This window comes from Lissotriton helveticus, chromosome 6 (assembly GCF_964261635.1).
Source record: "Lissotriton helveticus chromosome 6, aLisHel1.1, whole genome shotgun sequence".
Classification (NCBI taxonomy): domain Eukaryota; kingdom Metazoa; phylum Chordata; class Amphibia; order Caudata; family Salamandridae; genus Lissotriton; species Lissotriton helveticus.
Window position 1 is genome coordinate 16,215,510 of NC_136067.1, and position 16,544 is coordinate 16,232,053.

General features: G+C 37.6%; 1 protein-coding gene across 1 annotated transcript in view; it reads right to left on the reverse strand.

Moving 5' to 3' along the window:
• Nucleotides 1-16,544, reverse strand: part of LOC144762144 (solute carrier family 22 member 7-like) — a 235,376-nt gene that overhangs the window by 128,394 nt on the left and 90,438 nt on the right. The window contains exons 7-8 of the mRNA XM_078647294.1: nt 11,720-11,829; nt 11,397-11,611 (exon numbers count right to left, since the gene is read on the reverse strand). Coding sequence (XP_078503420.1) covers nt 11,397-11,611; nt 11,720-11,829 — 325 coding nt within the window. The remainder of the gene's footprint in view (nt 1-11,396; nt 11,612-11,719; nt 11,830-16,544) is intronic.

Genomic DNA, 16,544 nt, shown 5'->3' on the forward strand with positions numbered 1-16,544 from the left:
TATTTACATCATTAGCATCATTTTCAATTATGGTTTCCAAGATCTTGTTCGCATGCCTGCCCTTACTCCCTGTCCTCCTGCCGCCTCTGCCACCTCTCCTGGTTTTTTTACGGTTGCCACTCGATTCCTCTCTGAGTCCCTGTTTCCACGGCGCAACCTGTGCACCTCTACTAAAAAATTATTCTCAAGGGATTGAATGGAAGCGGTCTCAGAGTTTTCCTCAGATTCACTACTAGAGATGTTACTTGAACCAGGGTCACTGTCACTGGGTGATGAGGTGCCACTTTTTTGTTTCTCAGTATTAGATTTAGTAATGAGATAGTTGAATTTCCTTGCAAAGGTATATACACGACCTGACCGATAGTCCTTTTCGTCGCGTTTTATCTTTCTTGCTTTCCTTTGCTTGATATCATTTTGTAAGTCATTTAATTTTTCATCCAAAACAGTATAGTTTTTAATTGTTGCTTCGGGGAGATTCATTTCTTTAATTTCATCTTCTACTTTTTGTATATCTACAAGTAGTTTAGCTATTTTTCTCTTAGCATTTTCAATGAGAATATTAATTAGGTTTCTGGAACTAGTGTTAAGTTCCTTCTCCCATGTAACATAGAGATCAGGTTCCAGATCCTCGTAAGTAGGTATAATCTGGGACCTGTGGCCTCGTGGAATTCGATTAAGCTTTAGATATTGTTTTAAAGTGGCGGCATCCCACCATTTGTTTAATTCAGTGCGTTTGAGGGATTCAAGTTTCACAAACTTGGCTCTCAGGCCTTCTTTTTTCGTCTCTTTAGGTGGTCCCATGGCAGCTCCTATTGTACCTCCTGCCACTAGTTTGTCAAATAATTGTTCAGCTTCCTTATCTCTATTCATCTTAGCTTATGCGGCTGCTCCCTAACCATAAATTACTTAAACTATATTGGCAACAGTTAATGTGGAGCGCACAGCGTGTGTAAGCAAGTAGACACAGTTTCAAGTCCAATTGGTGCTCTAAGTGGAGAGAGTAGGTTACCACTACTCAATAAATGTCATAAATGACTAAAAGTAAGCAATTATCCACCAAGCACTCGTCTTCAAATATAGTCTGTAAGATCCAATGTTCAAAATTCGTTTATTCCATCAATTCTTCATCAGATTTCTTCATCCAATTTATGACAAAATACCAGCCAACACGTGTTTCGTCTGATCAGTATGTGATATACAGACTTCTTCAGGGCTGTAATTAATACAGTAACCAAAATTATACAAAGTAGTACTACACTCAATATTCACAATATAATACACCGAATCCGTGTGCTAGAGAAAGGTAAACCAAAGAAGTACCCGTCACCAAGAGTAAAGCTTGAAAAACCCAAAGTGTATCCATAAGTATCTAGTACCCGAGTCAGAGTACATTTCAACCTATATTTTAGATCAGATAATTATAAGCAACCTAAAATACCAGATAGGACCCAGTCACCAACCACACTAGCAGATTGGTCATCATGCTAGTAAAACTAAATCCTCAGTAACTCACCATTACTCCTAATGCAAATAAATGTGGTTCGTAATCCGTAGTTAAATCAAACTCTTCAATCCAGTCCAAACGAAGTAATAGTCTGTAAATAGAGCTAATGTCTCTTAATATACACTTCTATTTTATCTCAAGGTCATCAGTCATTATTTATAGCGCTCTTTCGTCAAACTGAGGCTTAAACACACTCCACCATCTTCCTACCCATTTGCTGTGTACTACAAATTTGCCAGCATGTTGCATAAGTATTAGTTACTGATACATATACAGTTCTCTCAGTACCTATTTTTTATCATACGGTCTCTGGCTCTACTTACAATAGGTATAAAGTCTACAATTGACTTAATATACATCCATATCTGTTTCCAGTAAATACCTTAATATATAAGTAGAATCGCCTGCCTTCCTGAAGAAGTCTGTATATCACATACTGATCAGACGAAACACGTGTTGGCTGGTATTTTGTCATAAATTGGATGAAGAAATCTGATGAAGAATTGATGGAATAAACGAATTTTGAACATTGGATCTTACAGACTATATTTGAAGACGAGTGCTTGGTGGATAATTGCTTACTTTTAGTCATTTATGACATTTATTGAGTAGTGGTAACCTACTCTCTCCACTTAGAGCACCAATTGGACTTGAAACTGTGTCTACTTGCTTACACACGCTGTGCGCTCCACATTAACTGTTGCCAATATAGTTTAAGTAATTATTGTTAGGGAGCAGCCGCATAAGCTAAGATGAATAGAGATAAGGAAGCTGAACAATTATTTGACAAACTAGTGGCAGGAGGTACAATAGGAGCTGCCATGGGACCACCTAAAGAGACGAAAAAAGAAGGCCTGAGAGCCAAGTTTGTGAAACTTGAATCCCTCAAACGCACTGAATTAAACAAATGGTGGGATGCCGCCACTTTAAAACAATATCTAAAGCTTAATCGAATTCCACGAGGCCTCAGGTCCCAGATTATACCTACTTACGAGGATCTGGAACCTGATCTCTATGTTACATGGGAGAAGGAACTTAACACTAGTTCCAGAAACCTAATTAATATTCTCATTGAAAATGCTGAGAGAAAAATAGCTAAACTACTTGTAGATATACAAAAAGTAGAAGATGAAATTAAAGAAATGAATCTCCCCGAAGCAACAATTAAAAACTATACTGTTTTGGATGAAAAATTAAATGACTTACAAAATGATATCAAGCAAAGGAAAGCAAGAAAGATAAAACGCGACGAAAAGGACTATCGGTCAGGTCGTGTATATACCTTTGCAAGGAAATTCGACTATCTCATTACTAAATCTAATACTGAGAAACAAAAAAGTGGCACCTCATCACCCAGTGACAGTGACCCTGGTTCAAGTAACATCTCTAGTAGTGAATCTGAGGAAAACTCTGAGACCGCTTCCATTCAATCCCTTGAGAATAATTTTTTAGTAGAGGTGCACAGGTTGCGCCGTGGAAACAGGGACTCAGAGAGGAATCGAGTGGCAACCGTAAAAAAACCAGGAGAGGTGGCAGAGGCGGCAGGAGGACAGGGAGTAAGGGCAGGCATGCGAACAAGATCTTGGAAACCATAATTGAAAATGATGCTAATGATGTAAATAATATTGAAATTGTTAATCTGTCATCAACTGAGTTATCTGAGAATATGATCAGTTTACTTACAAAAGGAATGGGCTTTTGCCCTATGACTATGTCTGATTGGTACTCGATTAAAATTGATGTGTTCAAGTTTGTTAGAAGGTTGAAACTGAAAAAACACTTTGCTAATGTACCAGATAAACCTAGATATGCAAAAATAAAACCCGTAAGTGAAATCACAATTCAAGAACTTAAAGAAACGCAACTTTTGTTGTCCCTTACTGAGAGAGAGGAAGATCCAGTGACATTACTCAAGTTATTGGATGATTTGGGGATAGACAGGTTCTTGAGTGAAGACAGTGGGTTGAAGGAACGATCTAAATGGACACCTCAGGTGGCATCTGGGAGTACAATTGAAGCCTTCTCCAAAGCGGTGAATCAAGACATAGACAGAATTACTGATGCTAAATTTTCAGCTAGGACAAAGAAGTACATAGATAATTTATCGCCTGGGGAGAGGTTGGCACTAAAAGAACTTAAGAATAACCCTGACATCATCATACGCAGAGCGGATAAAGGTGGGAATATAGTAATTTTGAATACTATAGACTATAAAGAAGAAGTATACTCTCAACTGAATGATCCGGTGTATTATGAAAAACTGTATAGTAATCCACTCACGAGCCTGTCTAAGGTTATTAATGATCATCTGAAAATATGGTATGATGAAACCCTTATTGATCGTAATGAATTTTTGTATTTGCAAGTTATTACACCACGGGCACCATGTATGTATACGCTGCCAAAGATTCACAAATCTATGGTTAAACCACCAGGCAGGCCAATAATCTCTGGTATTGGGGGACCGACGGAATGTCTTTCCCAATATATTGACACCTTTTTACAGCTTTATGTTAAAAACTTACCCTCATTTATTGAGGATTCGAAGCATGTACTTAATTTGATGAACGATCTGGTATGGGATGACAGAATGACATTGGTTACCCTCGATGTGGTATCTCTGTATACCAACATCGATCATGAACTAGGTATCCACGCAATTGACTTCTTTTTAAGTAAGAGAAGTGCAGAATACTACGATCACAATCAGATGATTTTGAAGATGACTAGATTAGTGCTTCAAAACAATGTGTTTCTCTTTGATGGAAATTGGTACAGACAGCGCCTTGGTACCGCGATGGGTTCTAGATTTGCTCCGTCCTTTGCGAACCTCTTTATGGGGTTCTTTGAGGCGGAGCGAATCTGGGGCCCATCCGGTAAACAATGGATACAATATATCCACTATTGGGGGCGATACATAGACGACTGCCTCCTAATTTGGACAGGTTCAGCTGATGAACTCAAAGGTTTCTTTGACTACCTAAATGACAATGTACTGAATCTGTCATTTACTACTCACTATGACAAAAGTAGCATCAATTTCTTAGATATTGAATTGTTTATTAAAGATGGGAAAATTTGTAGTCGCATGTTTCGCAAACCAACTAGCTGCAATGCAGTTCTGCATGCTCAAAGTTGTCATCCAGTTAGCCAAGTAAATGCGATACCTTATGGTGAGATGGTAAGGGCGAGACGGAACTGTTCGATGGACAACGACTTTGAGCATAATCTTAATGATCTTACAAAAAGATTTCTGACACGTGGCTATCAGAGTAAAGTGGTTGAGCAGGCAGTGACTAGAGCCAAGAAACTTAAGAGGTCAACAACCCTTAAAGACAAGTCTACTGCGCCTAAAGAAGAAAAGATTCGCCTAGTTACAAATTATGGTACTGATAGTGCCCAACTGTATAAAATCCTTAATAAACACTGGCATCTATTACAGATGGACAAAGACCTAATACCTTTTATTGGAGATAAACCTGGACTTACTTTTAGAAGGGGCCGTACTCTTTCTAATTTTGTCAGTCCTAGCTACCCTGTGAAGAACACTGTTCCTGACTGGCTCACTGGGAGATCTACAGGCTTCCACAAATGTGGAAGATGTAGCTCCTGCAGGTGGGCGGTAAACAAGATCAGGACTTTTAACTATAACAATACAGGAGAACATCAAATTGACATGTTTATTAACTGCAACACTACTTTTGTTGTTTATGTTATAGTTTGTTCCTGTGAACAGATTTATGTTGGTAGCACCATCAGAAAATTGAAAGACAGAATGGTTGAGCACTGCCGAGCATTGAAAACAGGGGATACTCGTTATCCCATAGCCTCCCACATCGTTAGGAACTTTAATGAAAAAGAGAAACATGTTTTTAAGTACCATGGAATTGATCATATTAAATGTGATGTTAGAGGTGGGAATAGGCAACTACAGCTAAGACGCAGAGAAGTAATGTGGCTATTAAAGCTTAAGGCAGTTGAACGTGGTTTGAACATCGACCACGAATTTGAATATTACTTAGGACAACAATGACCAATGGAGTTTGAGCAAAGTATATGGCTTTACACTGATAGAGCTTAAAAGAAGTACAGATGAATAGAATGTATTATGTTTGTAACTGTAACTCTTACCCTGTCCTCCTTTCATAATCTTCCTGATTCCTGGATGTACGTAGCAACTCTGCCAAACTAGAGCAGAATGATAATACCACCTGGACCCTTTTAACTGACATACACTGCCAGATGTAGGTCGTTTGGACTTTAATAAGACTGATTAATGTAAATTGAGAATCTGCTCATTCAAGTAAGGTAATATGTTGGTGCGATGGAACATATATTTAATGAGTGACATTATTGGAAATATGCGAAGGCTTCATAAATACATGTATATATGTTCTGTAATACTCATAATAATGGGGTGTAATCAGTAATGAATGTAAACAGCGCAGGGTGTTGCGCTTGTAATTAATAGCACTTACTACTCTTTTCTTATACAATGTGGAAATAAGGGCTTACAATTATTTTGAGTTTACACTATGAACAGACAAAGTGGTCTAGTAGTAACCTAATCCTAGAATTAGTAATATTTTAAAGTATTACGATTATGTATTCGTAATTATCACTTCAAGATGGCGCCCGCGTATGTGGTTAGATACTACTACTCTAAGATGGCGCGCGTGTATAACGCGATCGCCTCTGGATGATTTAGGAGCAGTTACGCGGCGAGTAGTAGTAGATTTAAAGTTGGGGCATAAATTGTGTATGGATAAGCTGTATATTATAGCTAGGATTTGGAATACCGTATAGGATTCTGTGTACATATGGAGATACACCACTCAAAGATGGCGCCCGCGGTTTAGACTATTTATTGTCACTCTAAGATGGCGCGCTTGCCGAACGCGACCGTCTATGGATGACTGAGGAGCAGATACGCGGTGAGTTGAATGCTAAAACCAACGCTGGGCGTGAGACGCCTATTTGATAGAAGGGCGCTCGCTAATATACTTTATTAAATTGTTTACAGCCCACTGTTATGAGGATAGCGAGATGTTCTGGAATACTTGGGAGAGTCTTTGACTTTTGACTAGAAACGAAGCAAGCCGAGAAGCAATAAATTGGATTGAGAATCTACTTAAAGACTAAGGTATTTATTGGTTAATGATAGCAATGTAGATTAAGTCAGTTGCAGACCGTATATAGATTGAATGTAGAACTAGAGATAACAAGAATCAATATAGATATTCAGAGATCTGAATATAAATCATATGTGATATTATTGACATAAGGGCGCACGCTAATGTACTGTATTAAACTGATTTCGGTCTATAGATACGAGGATAGCGAGATCTTGTGGAATATTTACGAGGGTCTGATTAAGACTATACCGGTTTTGCAACTTTGAGACGAAGCATACTAAGAAGCGACAAATTGGAAGGCGATTCTACTTATATATTAAGGTATTTACTGGAAACAGATATGGATGTATATTAAGTCAATTGTAGACTGTATACCTATTGTAAGTAGAGCCAGAGACCGTATGATAAAAAATAGGTACTGAGAGAACTGTATATGTATCAGTAACTAATACTTATGCAACATGCTGGCAAATTTGTAGTACACAGCAAATGGGTAGGAAGATGGTGGAGTGTGTTTAAGCCTCAGTTTGACGAAAGAGCGCTATAAATAATGACTGATGACCTTGAGATAAAATAGAAGTGTATATTAAGAGACATTAGCTCTATTTACAGACTATTACTTCGTTTGGACTGGATTGAAGAGTTTGATTTAACTACGGATTACGAACCACATTTATTTGCATTAGGAGTAATGGTGAGTTACTGAGGATTTAGTTTTACTAGCATGATGACCAATCTGCTAGTGTGGTTGGTGACTGGGTCCTATCTGGTATTTTAGGTTGCTTATAATTATCTGATCTAAAATATAGGTTGAAATGTACTCTGACTCGGGTACTAGATACTTATGGATACACTTTGGGTTTTTCAAGCTTTACTCTTGGTGACGGGTACTTCTTTGGTTTACCTTTCTCTAGCACACGGATTCGGTGTATTATATTGTGAATATTGAGTGTAGTACTACTTTGTATAATTTTGGTTACTGTATTAATTACAGCCCTGAAGAAGTCTGTATATCACATACTGATCAGACGAAACACGTGTTGGCTGGTATTTTGTCATAAATTGGATGAAGAAATCTGATGAAGAATTGATGGAATAAACGAATTTTGAACATTGGATCTTACAGACTATATTTGAAGACGAGTGCTTGGTGGATAATTGCTTACAGTTAATATTGCTTCACACAAATACTTGGGTCCAAGTAAAGCTAGGGGATGGAAAGTACCTGTCCAGAAAAATTCCAACAACCATGGGGCTTAAACAGGGGTGCGTCCTGGCACCAACGCTCTTCAACCTATTTATGTCTACCCTTTCGTCAGAACTGGATATCTGCAATTCTCATCCGCCAAAACTGGGAGGGCTGTTACTTTCTAACCTCTTGTACGCAGACGATCTCTTACTGGTCAGCCAGACCCCTATTGGCCTCCAACACGTATTGGACACAACAAGTCAATATTCAATATCTAATGGATCAACCATTAATCACAACAAAACGAAGGTTATGAGGATACATCCCAAGAAGGAAACCTCTAAATATTGCTGGTATATGGCAGATTCACCAATCAAAGTAGTTGACCAATATAAGTATCTAGTGATGATGGATAGTAAGGGGACTTTCAATTTAAAAAAGAAGCAATTAAAAGAAGAGGCAACACGATCGCGGTAGCCATAAAATCTATCTAACAAAAACTGCTGGCCCTAGCCTTTTTCCACTGCTACAAGTCTGGCAAGCGAAACTCATCCCGGCAATCACTTATGGGAGTGAATGTCTGAGAGGAAGAGATGCATTGACTTTGGACAGAACTGTCTCAAGAGCTGCCAGGATAATATTTAATTTACCAAAGTACGTCTCACCAGCCCAAATAAGGCTAGAATTCAGCATGCAAAGTCAAGAATTAGCCCGCAAAGGAGCCTATGCTAAGAGCTGGTATAGGATAAAAAAATCTGAAGCAGGCACACTGAACTCACATTTATGGAACAAAATACACCTAAAGAGGGAGTGTGCAGCAAGGACCTATTTGACAACATCAATAGATTGTCTGGGACTCAAGGAACTTTGAGCCGCCTCGGGGTTCTACCATTGTTTTAACCTGTTGGCTGCTGCCGTTGGCCATTGGCCGACGGCAGCACTACCTCGCTGGTGCTGCCGTCGGCCAATGGCCGACGTAACTGCACCCATTTTTTAAAACGCCCGCACTGCCGCAAAAAAACGGAAGCAGCCAACGGGTTAAACAAATTGTAAACAAGACAGTGAAAAAGCTATCACTAGTAGAAGACAAGGCGATACTTTCAGAAAGAGCCCACAAATGGTTTGTGGTCCACAGCTATGACAAATCGTCTCCACAACAATACTTAGGCACGGGTTTCAATAGAAAGAAGAAAGAAATATATCTTCACTTTCGATTGGGTATTTTACCATCTTTACCGCATCTTCCCCCGTGGAAACGACTACAGGGTCAGTCAATATGCCGCCTTTGTGAGGATGCTAATGAAAGTGGATTACACCTATTATGTATATGCAGAAATTTACAGGCCCAATGGCGACAGTTACCAAAACCGCTCCTTGTGAGTAAGCGGATAAGAACCTGTGAAGGCATGTTTGGGAGTTCGAGATCTACAGCTATCGTGTCGGTTTGTTCAATTCATGAAAGTGGCAGGGGCAAAAGCTCTTTCGTCAAGCGACCGGGTCGCTTAATCTTTGCATCTCATGGCCCCTTAAAACGTTACATTAAAGCAAAATTGACATTTTGTGGTCACTCAACACCCAGAAGATACGTGCTTAAGCAGAAAAGCCAACAGCAATTTTCCTTTGTTGCTGTTAACAACCTACCGATGACGGAACAGTCCCTCTCTCCCTACTTGAGAATTGAGCCTTGCTTTTCTTAACTTATGGTCTGTGCAAACAATTACTGACAACTGATCTACACATGTCAATATAACTCATGAAAGTCCTTTTATGTTTTTATATTTAAAAAAATGGTTTTAGAATATGAACTATGCTGCTACAACGTTTTATTAAATTGTAACGGTTTTAATTAACCAAACAATAAATATTACTTACAGTAGGAAGCAAATGAATATAAAAGCAAGAGAGCTTATAAATTAGGTCATAGAAACAAAACTTTCAGTGTAAGAAAATAATCTAATGAACATGTCAGTTTCTCCGGAGGGCCTCAGCTCACTTATTAATTCACTAAAAGCGGAAAAGGAAGCTAAAGGTGTCACCGAATGCAAGAGTGAAACTCCAATCTCTTTAATAAACTTGAATTGTAGAAGATGAAAAAACTTCTTTATCTGCAGATGAGATAATATAGTAAAGAGCCTGATTCATAAAGATCAAATCAATTTCATTCCAAAAATATGTGGCAGAAATAATATTGCTCAATGCTTGACATTTTCACTGTTACCAAGGGTAAGGATTCACAGTAGGTGTTGTCAAGCAACGATTTGACAACATTTTGAGGTTGTACTTTGGAACACAAGTGATTTGAGTACAACTTTATGAGGGGCTCTATCAATAGAGTATTGCAAGGATCTGTAAGAATGGGGTTCATCTAAGGTCATAAGGGTGGCTAAGGTTGTTTGCCATCACCATTCTCACTCAACCTGGTAACTGTGATCAAACATAAGAAAAATATTAACAGAGGAAATGTAGGGGGTTTGGAATACAGGATATCAATATAGGAAGACAGCAGGTTCTTTACTGCTTAAGACAAGAGTTATCAATTCCAATTCTGTTCTTTCTCATTCTGTTTTTGGCACATTTCAGGCTGTACTGCCAATAGGAACAAACGGAGCAGTTCACGTATATCTTGTTCTAGCTAAAATGTTAAAACTGGAAAACTGTGGGGGTTCTAAACATGTTTAATTGCAACATGCATGCTTTCCAGAAATTAGAATGAAAGATTCATGCTTAACTGGATGGCATCTGTGGCACACATACAGAGAGAATGTAAACCAATGGCTTGGCAGTTGAAGTTGCAGAGGCATTGTTGAAATAGAATAGGTTTGATTGAACCAAGACTTTAGTGTGGGGGACTATCACTGAACGCTATACTAAATATCGATTAGAGGTACATACGATAGGACATGATGACATGGTGAGATTGACACACAAAAAAAACTTACAGTGAAGGTCATCTACGTTCCTTGGAAGATAAGGACTATCCAAATGTATGGTTTTATAGATTCACATGACTATTAGAGATTTTCAGAAAGTAGAGTCAATTTCCAAAATTTTCTGTTGTATTTGTTTTAGGAGTTTTTCAAGTAGGGTCTCTTTACTATAAGCTATTTGCTTTATGCCCAAGATTATCAAGTTGATGGGAACATATATATTTAACGTTTTCTCCAATACCAATGAACTGAGATAAGAGATTATGGATTGCAAAGACTTCCATCATATGGCAGAAGGTAATTCCACACATTTAGAGATGCAACGCTAAGATAGATGACCTGTGCTTGGAAGTCAAAATGGCCTTCTTAGCCTCAATTGGATATTTGTTCTATACATTCCAGCATCTTATCAGAAAATTCAAGTGTAATAGGGATAAATTACTAGGATTATACTTAGCTATGAGTCTGTTTGCTTCCTCCTTTCTGATTCATATATATTTTCTTTATACTAGTGTGTATTGTAATGCTGTAAGGAATACATTGTATTAAGTTGCTGTTTTCTTCTTTGTTATATAGCGGACACTATACAAAAGAAATTACTAAAAACGTATTGAGAAAGCATGCTTCCGGAAGAAACTCACAGACTGGAATGACGGTATTGATGCCTATTAGGAAGCCGGAAACCAGGATGCTCCAGGCTTGTATTTGACGTCGACTTCTCTTCTTTATGAAAAAGTACAGGACCAACTTGAATGGTATCTCGATGGCTCCATAAATGAAGGTGGTCAAGTACATGTTCAGCCCAAAACCTGTGATGTTGAGGCTGATTCCATAATAGGAGAATGCCACACCAAACCTATATGAGAGAAGGCAAGAATACATTGGTAGAAATCTGACTCCACTATCCAAGAATAACAAATATTTGAGGTCACCATTTTTTATCATATACACAATATTCCCTTACCATACCAGCCCTGTGTAAAGAGAGATTTTTCTCATTTCTGGAGTGCTAAACAAGTTCACGAATGAGTAATTTGTTTTAGTGTTCTCTTCTTCCGCAATCTTACTGAGTACCTGAGAATAAAGATACACAATAAGTAAAGACATTTGTTCTCTTCATTGAATTTACATTTGTCTACAGGGCTGAATCTTCATCTCGGTAACTTTGTCTTCATTGATTACAGGTTGAAGAAAAGGCTGACTACAGCATGTTACAAACAAGCGTTGCTCTTCACAGAGAATTGAGCCAGGCTCTACACATCAAAGCTGATTCTACTCACATATGTTTCCCCCAATAATATTTAACATTACATGTTTTTGGGTACCTTGCAACAGTTTCCAAGGAGCTAGGCCATTTACTAACACATCCTGAACCTGACCTATTCTGACTGTATGACCGGTGAGCTACCTTTACTTAGCAACAACAAAAACCTGGATAGAGGGACAAGGCACCCTTCCTCCAGAGGGGAGGACCATATTTTACTTTGAAAATATCAACATTTTGATTGCACAAACTAATGGTCTCTGCCTCCAAAGCAGAATATCACTGGGCCAGGATTTCACACTTATTCAGACTGGCAGGTAGCAACCCCTCCCACCAGTGCTGAGTGACGTTTGTCTGAGGTAAGACCATGCTAGTTGATACCTCCCTTAAGAGCTGGGGAGATGTCCCATACTCTGGGGAAGCCGGTGTGCACTTGGAGTCATTTACCCTTGACAGTGAGACCAAGATGTACCATATATAATGTGCTACATTGAACTCAATCATCTGACATCTCTGATCCAATCAATGAGACTTTGGGCCTGATTCAGAGTTTAGTGGATGGGTTACTCTATTACACACATGATAGATATCTGGCTGCCCTAGTGCCAAAGGATATACTGCACTTGCAATAAGACACACAGGATATCCATCATGTTTGTGACAGAGTAACCAATTTGTGAAACCCTAAATGAAGCTCTATGTTTACAAACATTAATGTAAAGGTGGTAAATTGTAAGGTATATATATTGAAAATGCTAAAAGCATGTCATTAGCTCCACCCAAAAAGTAGTTAGCACTCCACTCAAGGTGAATAAGATATGTTTTTATTTGGCACACAAAATGTTCTCTATATATGTGGGGTATGTATGTGAGCGAGGGTCTCTATCTGTGAGTGTGTGTTGCATTATAGTTAGCTATATAGGTTTTATAATAAAAAACATTGTAAGTATATCATCCAATTAATATCATTGTTTACTTTATGGTTTACATAATGGAAGGTATTCAGTGAGGTACATCTACACCCAATTGTCTATTACCTCTGTAATGCTAGCCTTTTAGCAACATGTAGAACTGAAGCATTTCTATGAAATATTCCACATTTAGTAGACATTATTTTTCACCGGTAATCAGGTCCATAAGAAACACCGTATCTCTGTAGATATTAATGTGATCAGAAATGTATGCATGAGTAAACTTACACATGTAAAATACTCATAAGAGTGAGTTACTTTTGTGAATTGCCCAATTTATGACTTGGTAAGTATTAAGGTGATTGTCAATCCCCTAAACCTTGAATTCCATTTAAAAGAATGAATGACACTTATTTACCTTAACAAGATGTACAAGAAAAATACCACATGTGATATAGCATTTTAAGTCAATTATTTTATTATTAATAACTTATTTTATGTATTCATTAGCCACCAACCAGATCCTGTGCACAACTCGCCCGTAGTTTTTCAAAATATCTTACAAATATGCTGCAAACACCGATATCACAATGCTTACAGACGGATGTATGACGTTACAACTCATACTTTTACAACGCATACCATTACAACGAAATTTTTACAACGCAAAAACTATTACAACGCATGTATTTACAACGCATGTATTTACAACGCAGGTACTTTTACAACGCATACCATTACAACGTAAGTATTGGTAAGTATATATTAATTTTTTTACTTTAAAATAATTTAAAATAATCTATTTTAATTTAATTTAATTTAATGTTATTTAATTTAATTTAATTTGATTTAATTGATTTAATTTAAATTTAATTTTATTTTATTTTTACCCTGTACCCCTGTATCCCAAAAACCCAAAACTTACCCTGAACCCTAAAAATACCCCTGTACCCCAAAAACCCAAAACTGACCCTGAACCCTAAAAATACCCCTTTACCCAAAAACCCAAAACTGACCCTCAACCCTAAAAATACCCCTTTACCCAAAGACCCCAAACTGACCCTGAACCCTAAAAATACCCCTTAGCCCAAAAACCCAAAACTTACCCTGAACCCTAAAAATACCCCTTTACCCAAAAACTGAAAACTGACCCTGAACCCTAAAAATACCCTTTTACCCAAAAACTGAAAACTGACCCTGAACCCTAAAAATACCCCTTAACCCAAAAACCCCAAACTTACCCTGAACCCTAAAAATACCCCTGTACCCCAAAAACCCAAAACTGACCCTGAACCCTAAAAATACCCCTTTACCCAAAAACCCAAAACTGACCCTCAACCCTAAAAATACCCCTTTACCCAAAGACCCCAAACTGACCCTGAACCCTAAAAATACCCCTTAACCCAAAAACCCAAAACTTACCCTGAACCCTAAAAATACCCCTTTACCCAAAAACTGAAAACTGACCCTGAACCCTAAAAATACCCTTTTACTCAAAAACTGAAAACTGACCCTGAACCCTAAAAATACCCCTTTACCCAAAAACTGAAAACTGACCCTGAACCCTAAAAATACCAAAAACCCAAAACTGACCCTGGATCGTAAAAATACCCCTTTACCCAAAAACTGAAAACTGACCCTGAACCCTAAAAATACCCTTTTACTCAAAAACTGAAAACTGACCCTGAACCCTAAAAATACCCCTTTAACCAAAAACTGAAAACTGACCCTGAACCCTAAAAATACCAAAAACCCAAAACTGACCCTGAACCCTAAAAATACCCCTTTACCCAAAAACTGAAAACTGACCTTGAACCCTAAAAATACCCTTTTACCCAAAAACTGAAAACTGACCCTGAACCCTAAAAATACCCCTTTACCCAAAAACTGAAAACTGACCCTGAACCCTAAAAATACCCCTTTACCCAAAAACTGAAAACTGACCCTGAACCCTAAAAATACCCCTTTACCCAAAAACTGAAAACTGACCCTGAACCCTAAAAATACCCTTTTACCCAAAAACTGAAAACTGACCCTGAACCCTAAAAATACCCCTTAAAAAAACCCAAACATAAAATTTAAAATATAATTATATACTTACCAATACTTACGTTGTAATGGTATGCGTTGTAAAGGTACCTGCGTTGTAAAAAAATGCGTTGTAAATACATGCGTTGTAATGGTTTTTGCGTTGTAAAAATTTCGTTGTAATGGTAGTGCGTTGTAAAAGTTGCGTTGTAAAGGTTGTTTCCCCTTACAGACATGCTGCGATTTGAGCTGTTTGCTAGTCACCCATACATCACACAATTTTCAACTTTGTACAATGTATCAGATTCTTTATTGAACTTCTGGAAATACATTTCTGCACCTAATAAGTCTCTAGTTTATATAGACATTGTCACTGGCACTATATGAGAGCACCAGCATGTGCATTGAAATCCACAGGTGAATAATGAATTTTAAGAATAAGCTCTAGATGTTCTAATATATTTTTGCAAAAGAACTGTGAATTAAGCCACAGTATATTATGTCTTAATAATCTTATGCCTGTAACTCGTACTAGTTGTACTCAGTCTTTACCTTGATTAAACAAAGTAAAGATTTTACTTACAAGTTTATTGGTAGCTGAACTGTACATCATATAACTTTTACCATAGTAAATCCAAATTGTCTCCAGTACTAAATTATTTCTATTTAAGACATGCAAACATGTACATATAATCATTCTATGGTGTATGTGTCGGTTGGCACCTTACTACCAATTTAGTATTCTAAAATGATTTAGGGATTTATAGAGTCTAAGGAGCAGTAGCATGGATGGTGTCACCCATTATATCATTTGAGCTGTCATCAGTGATGTCATCACTCACGTCATTGAACATGCCATAAGTGATATAATAGGAAGATCTTATTATCATACCCAACTATAACTCTGCATTAATCTTTATTTTTTTCATTTAATACCTAGGTATTTTTTCAACACAAAGTAAGATCTTTTGACCATACCTAACTTCAATGTCACATTAACCTTTAATTTTTATGTGAATTTATGGGGTATTCTCAATGTAAGTTAACAGGCAATGTCACTTTAAGTTTATTTTTTTTTTACCAGTGAATTTCACAGTTTTTTTAATGTAAGTTAAGATTTTTTTCCTATACCTAACTGTAATGTCACTTTTACCTTTACTTTTATTTAGTGAATTTTGGGTAGTGTGTTGTTTCCCAACCAAATGGCTGATATCAACTTTATTTTTTTAATTTTTTAATTTCCATTGGTGGCGTGGTGCTCCTGTGGCACTCATAAAACCAATGAGAGGGTCCTGCAGGAGTCTTTCGTGGTGTTTACTTCCTGCTACAGTTCCAGTGACTTAATCACAGAACCTGTCAGAACATAAAAACAAGTTATGTTTGGTATGTAAGAGGGAGTTTAATTTTACTTTGAACCCAGATGTTTTCTCCTTGGCACAATTAAGCAGGTTTTTTTAGGAAGTTTCTGCATTTTATGGTGTGACGGTACCACTAAAACAGGTATTGTGGCATGTTTGACAAAAAGAAAAGAGATCTGATTGGTCTAATAGGTATCTTCCTACATTTTGAGGACACTCTGATCTTTT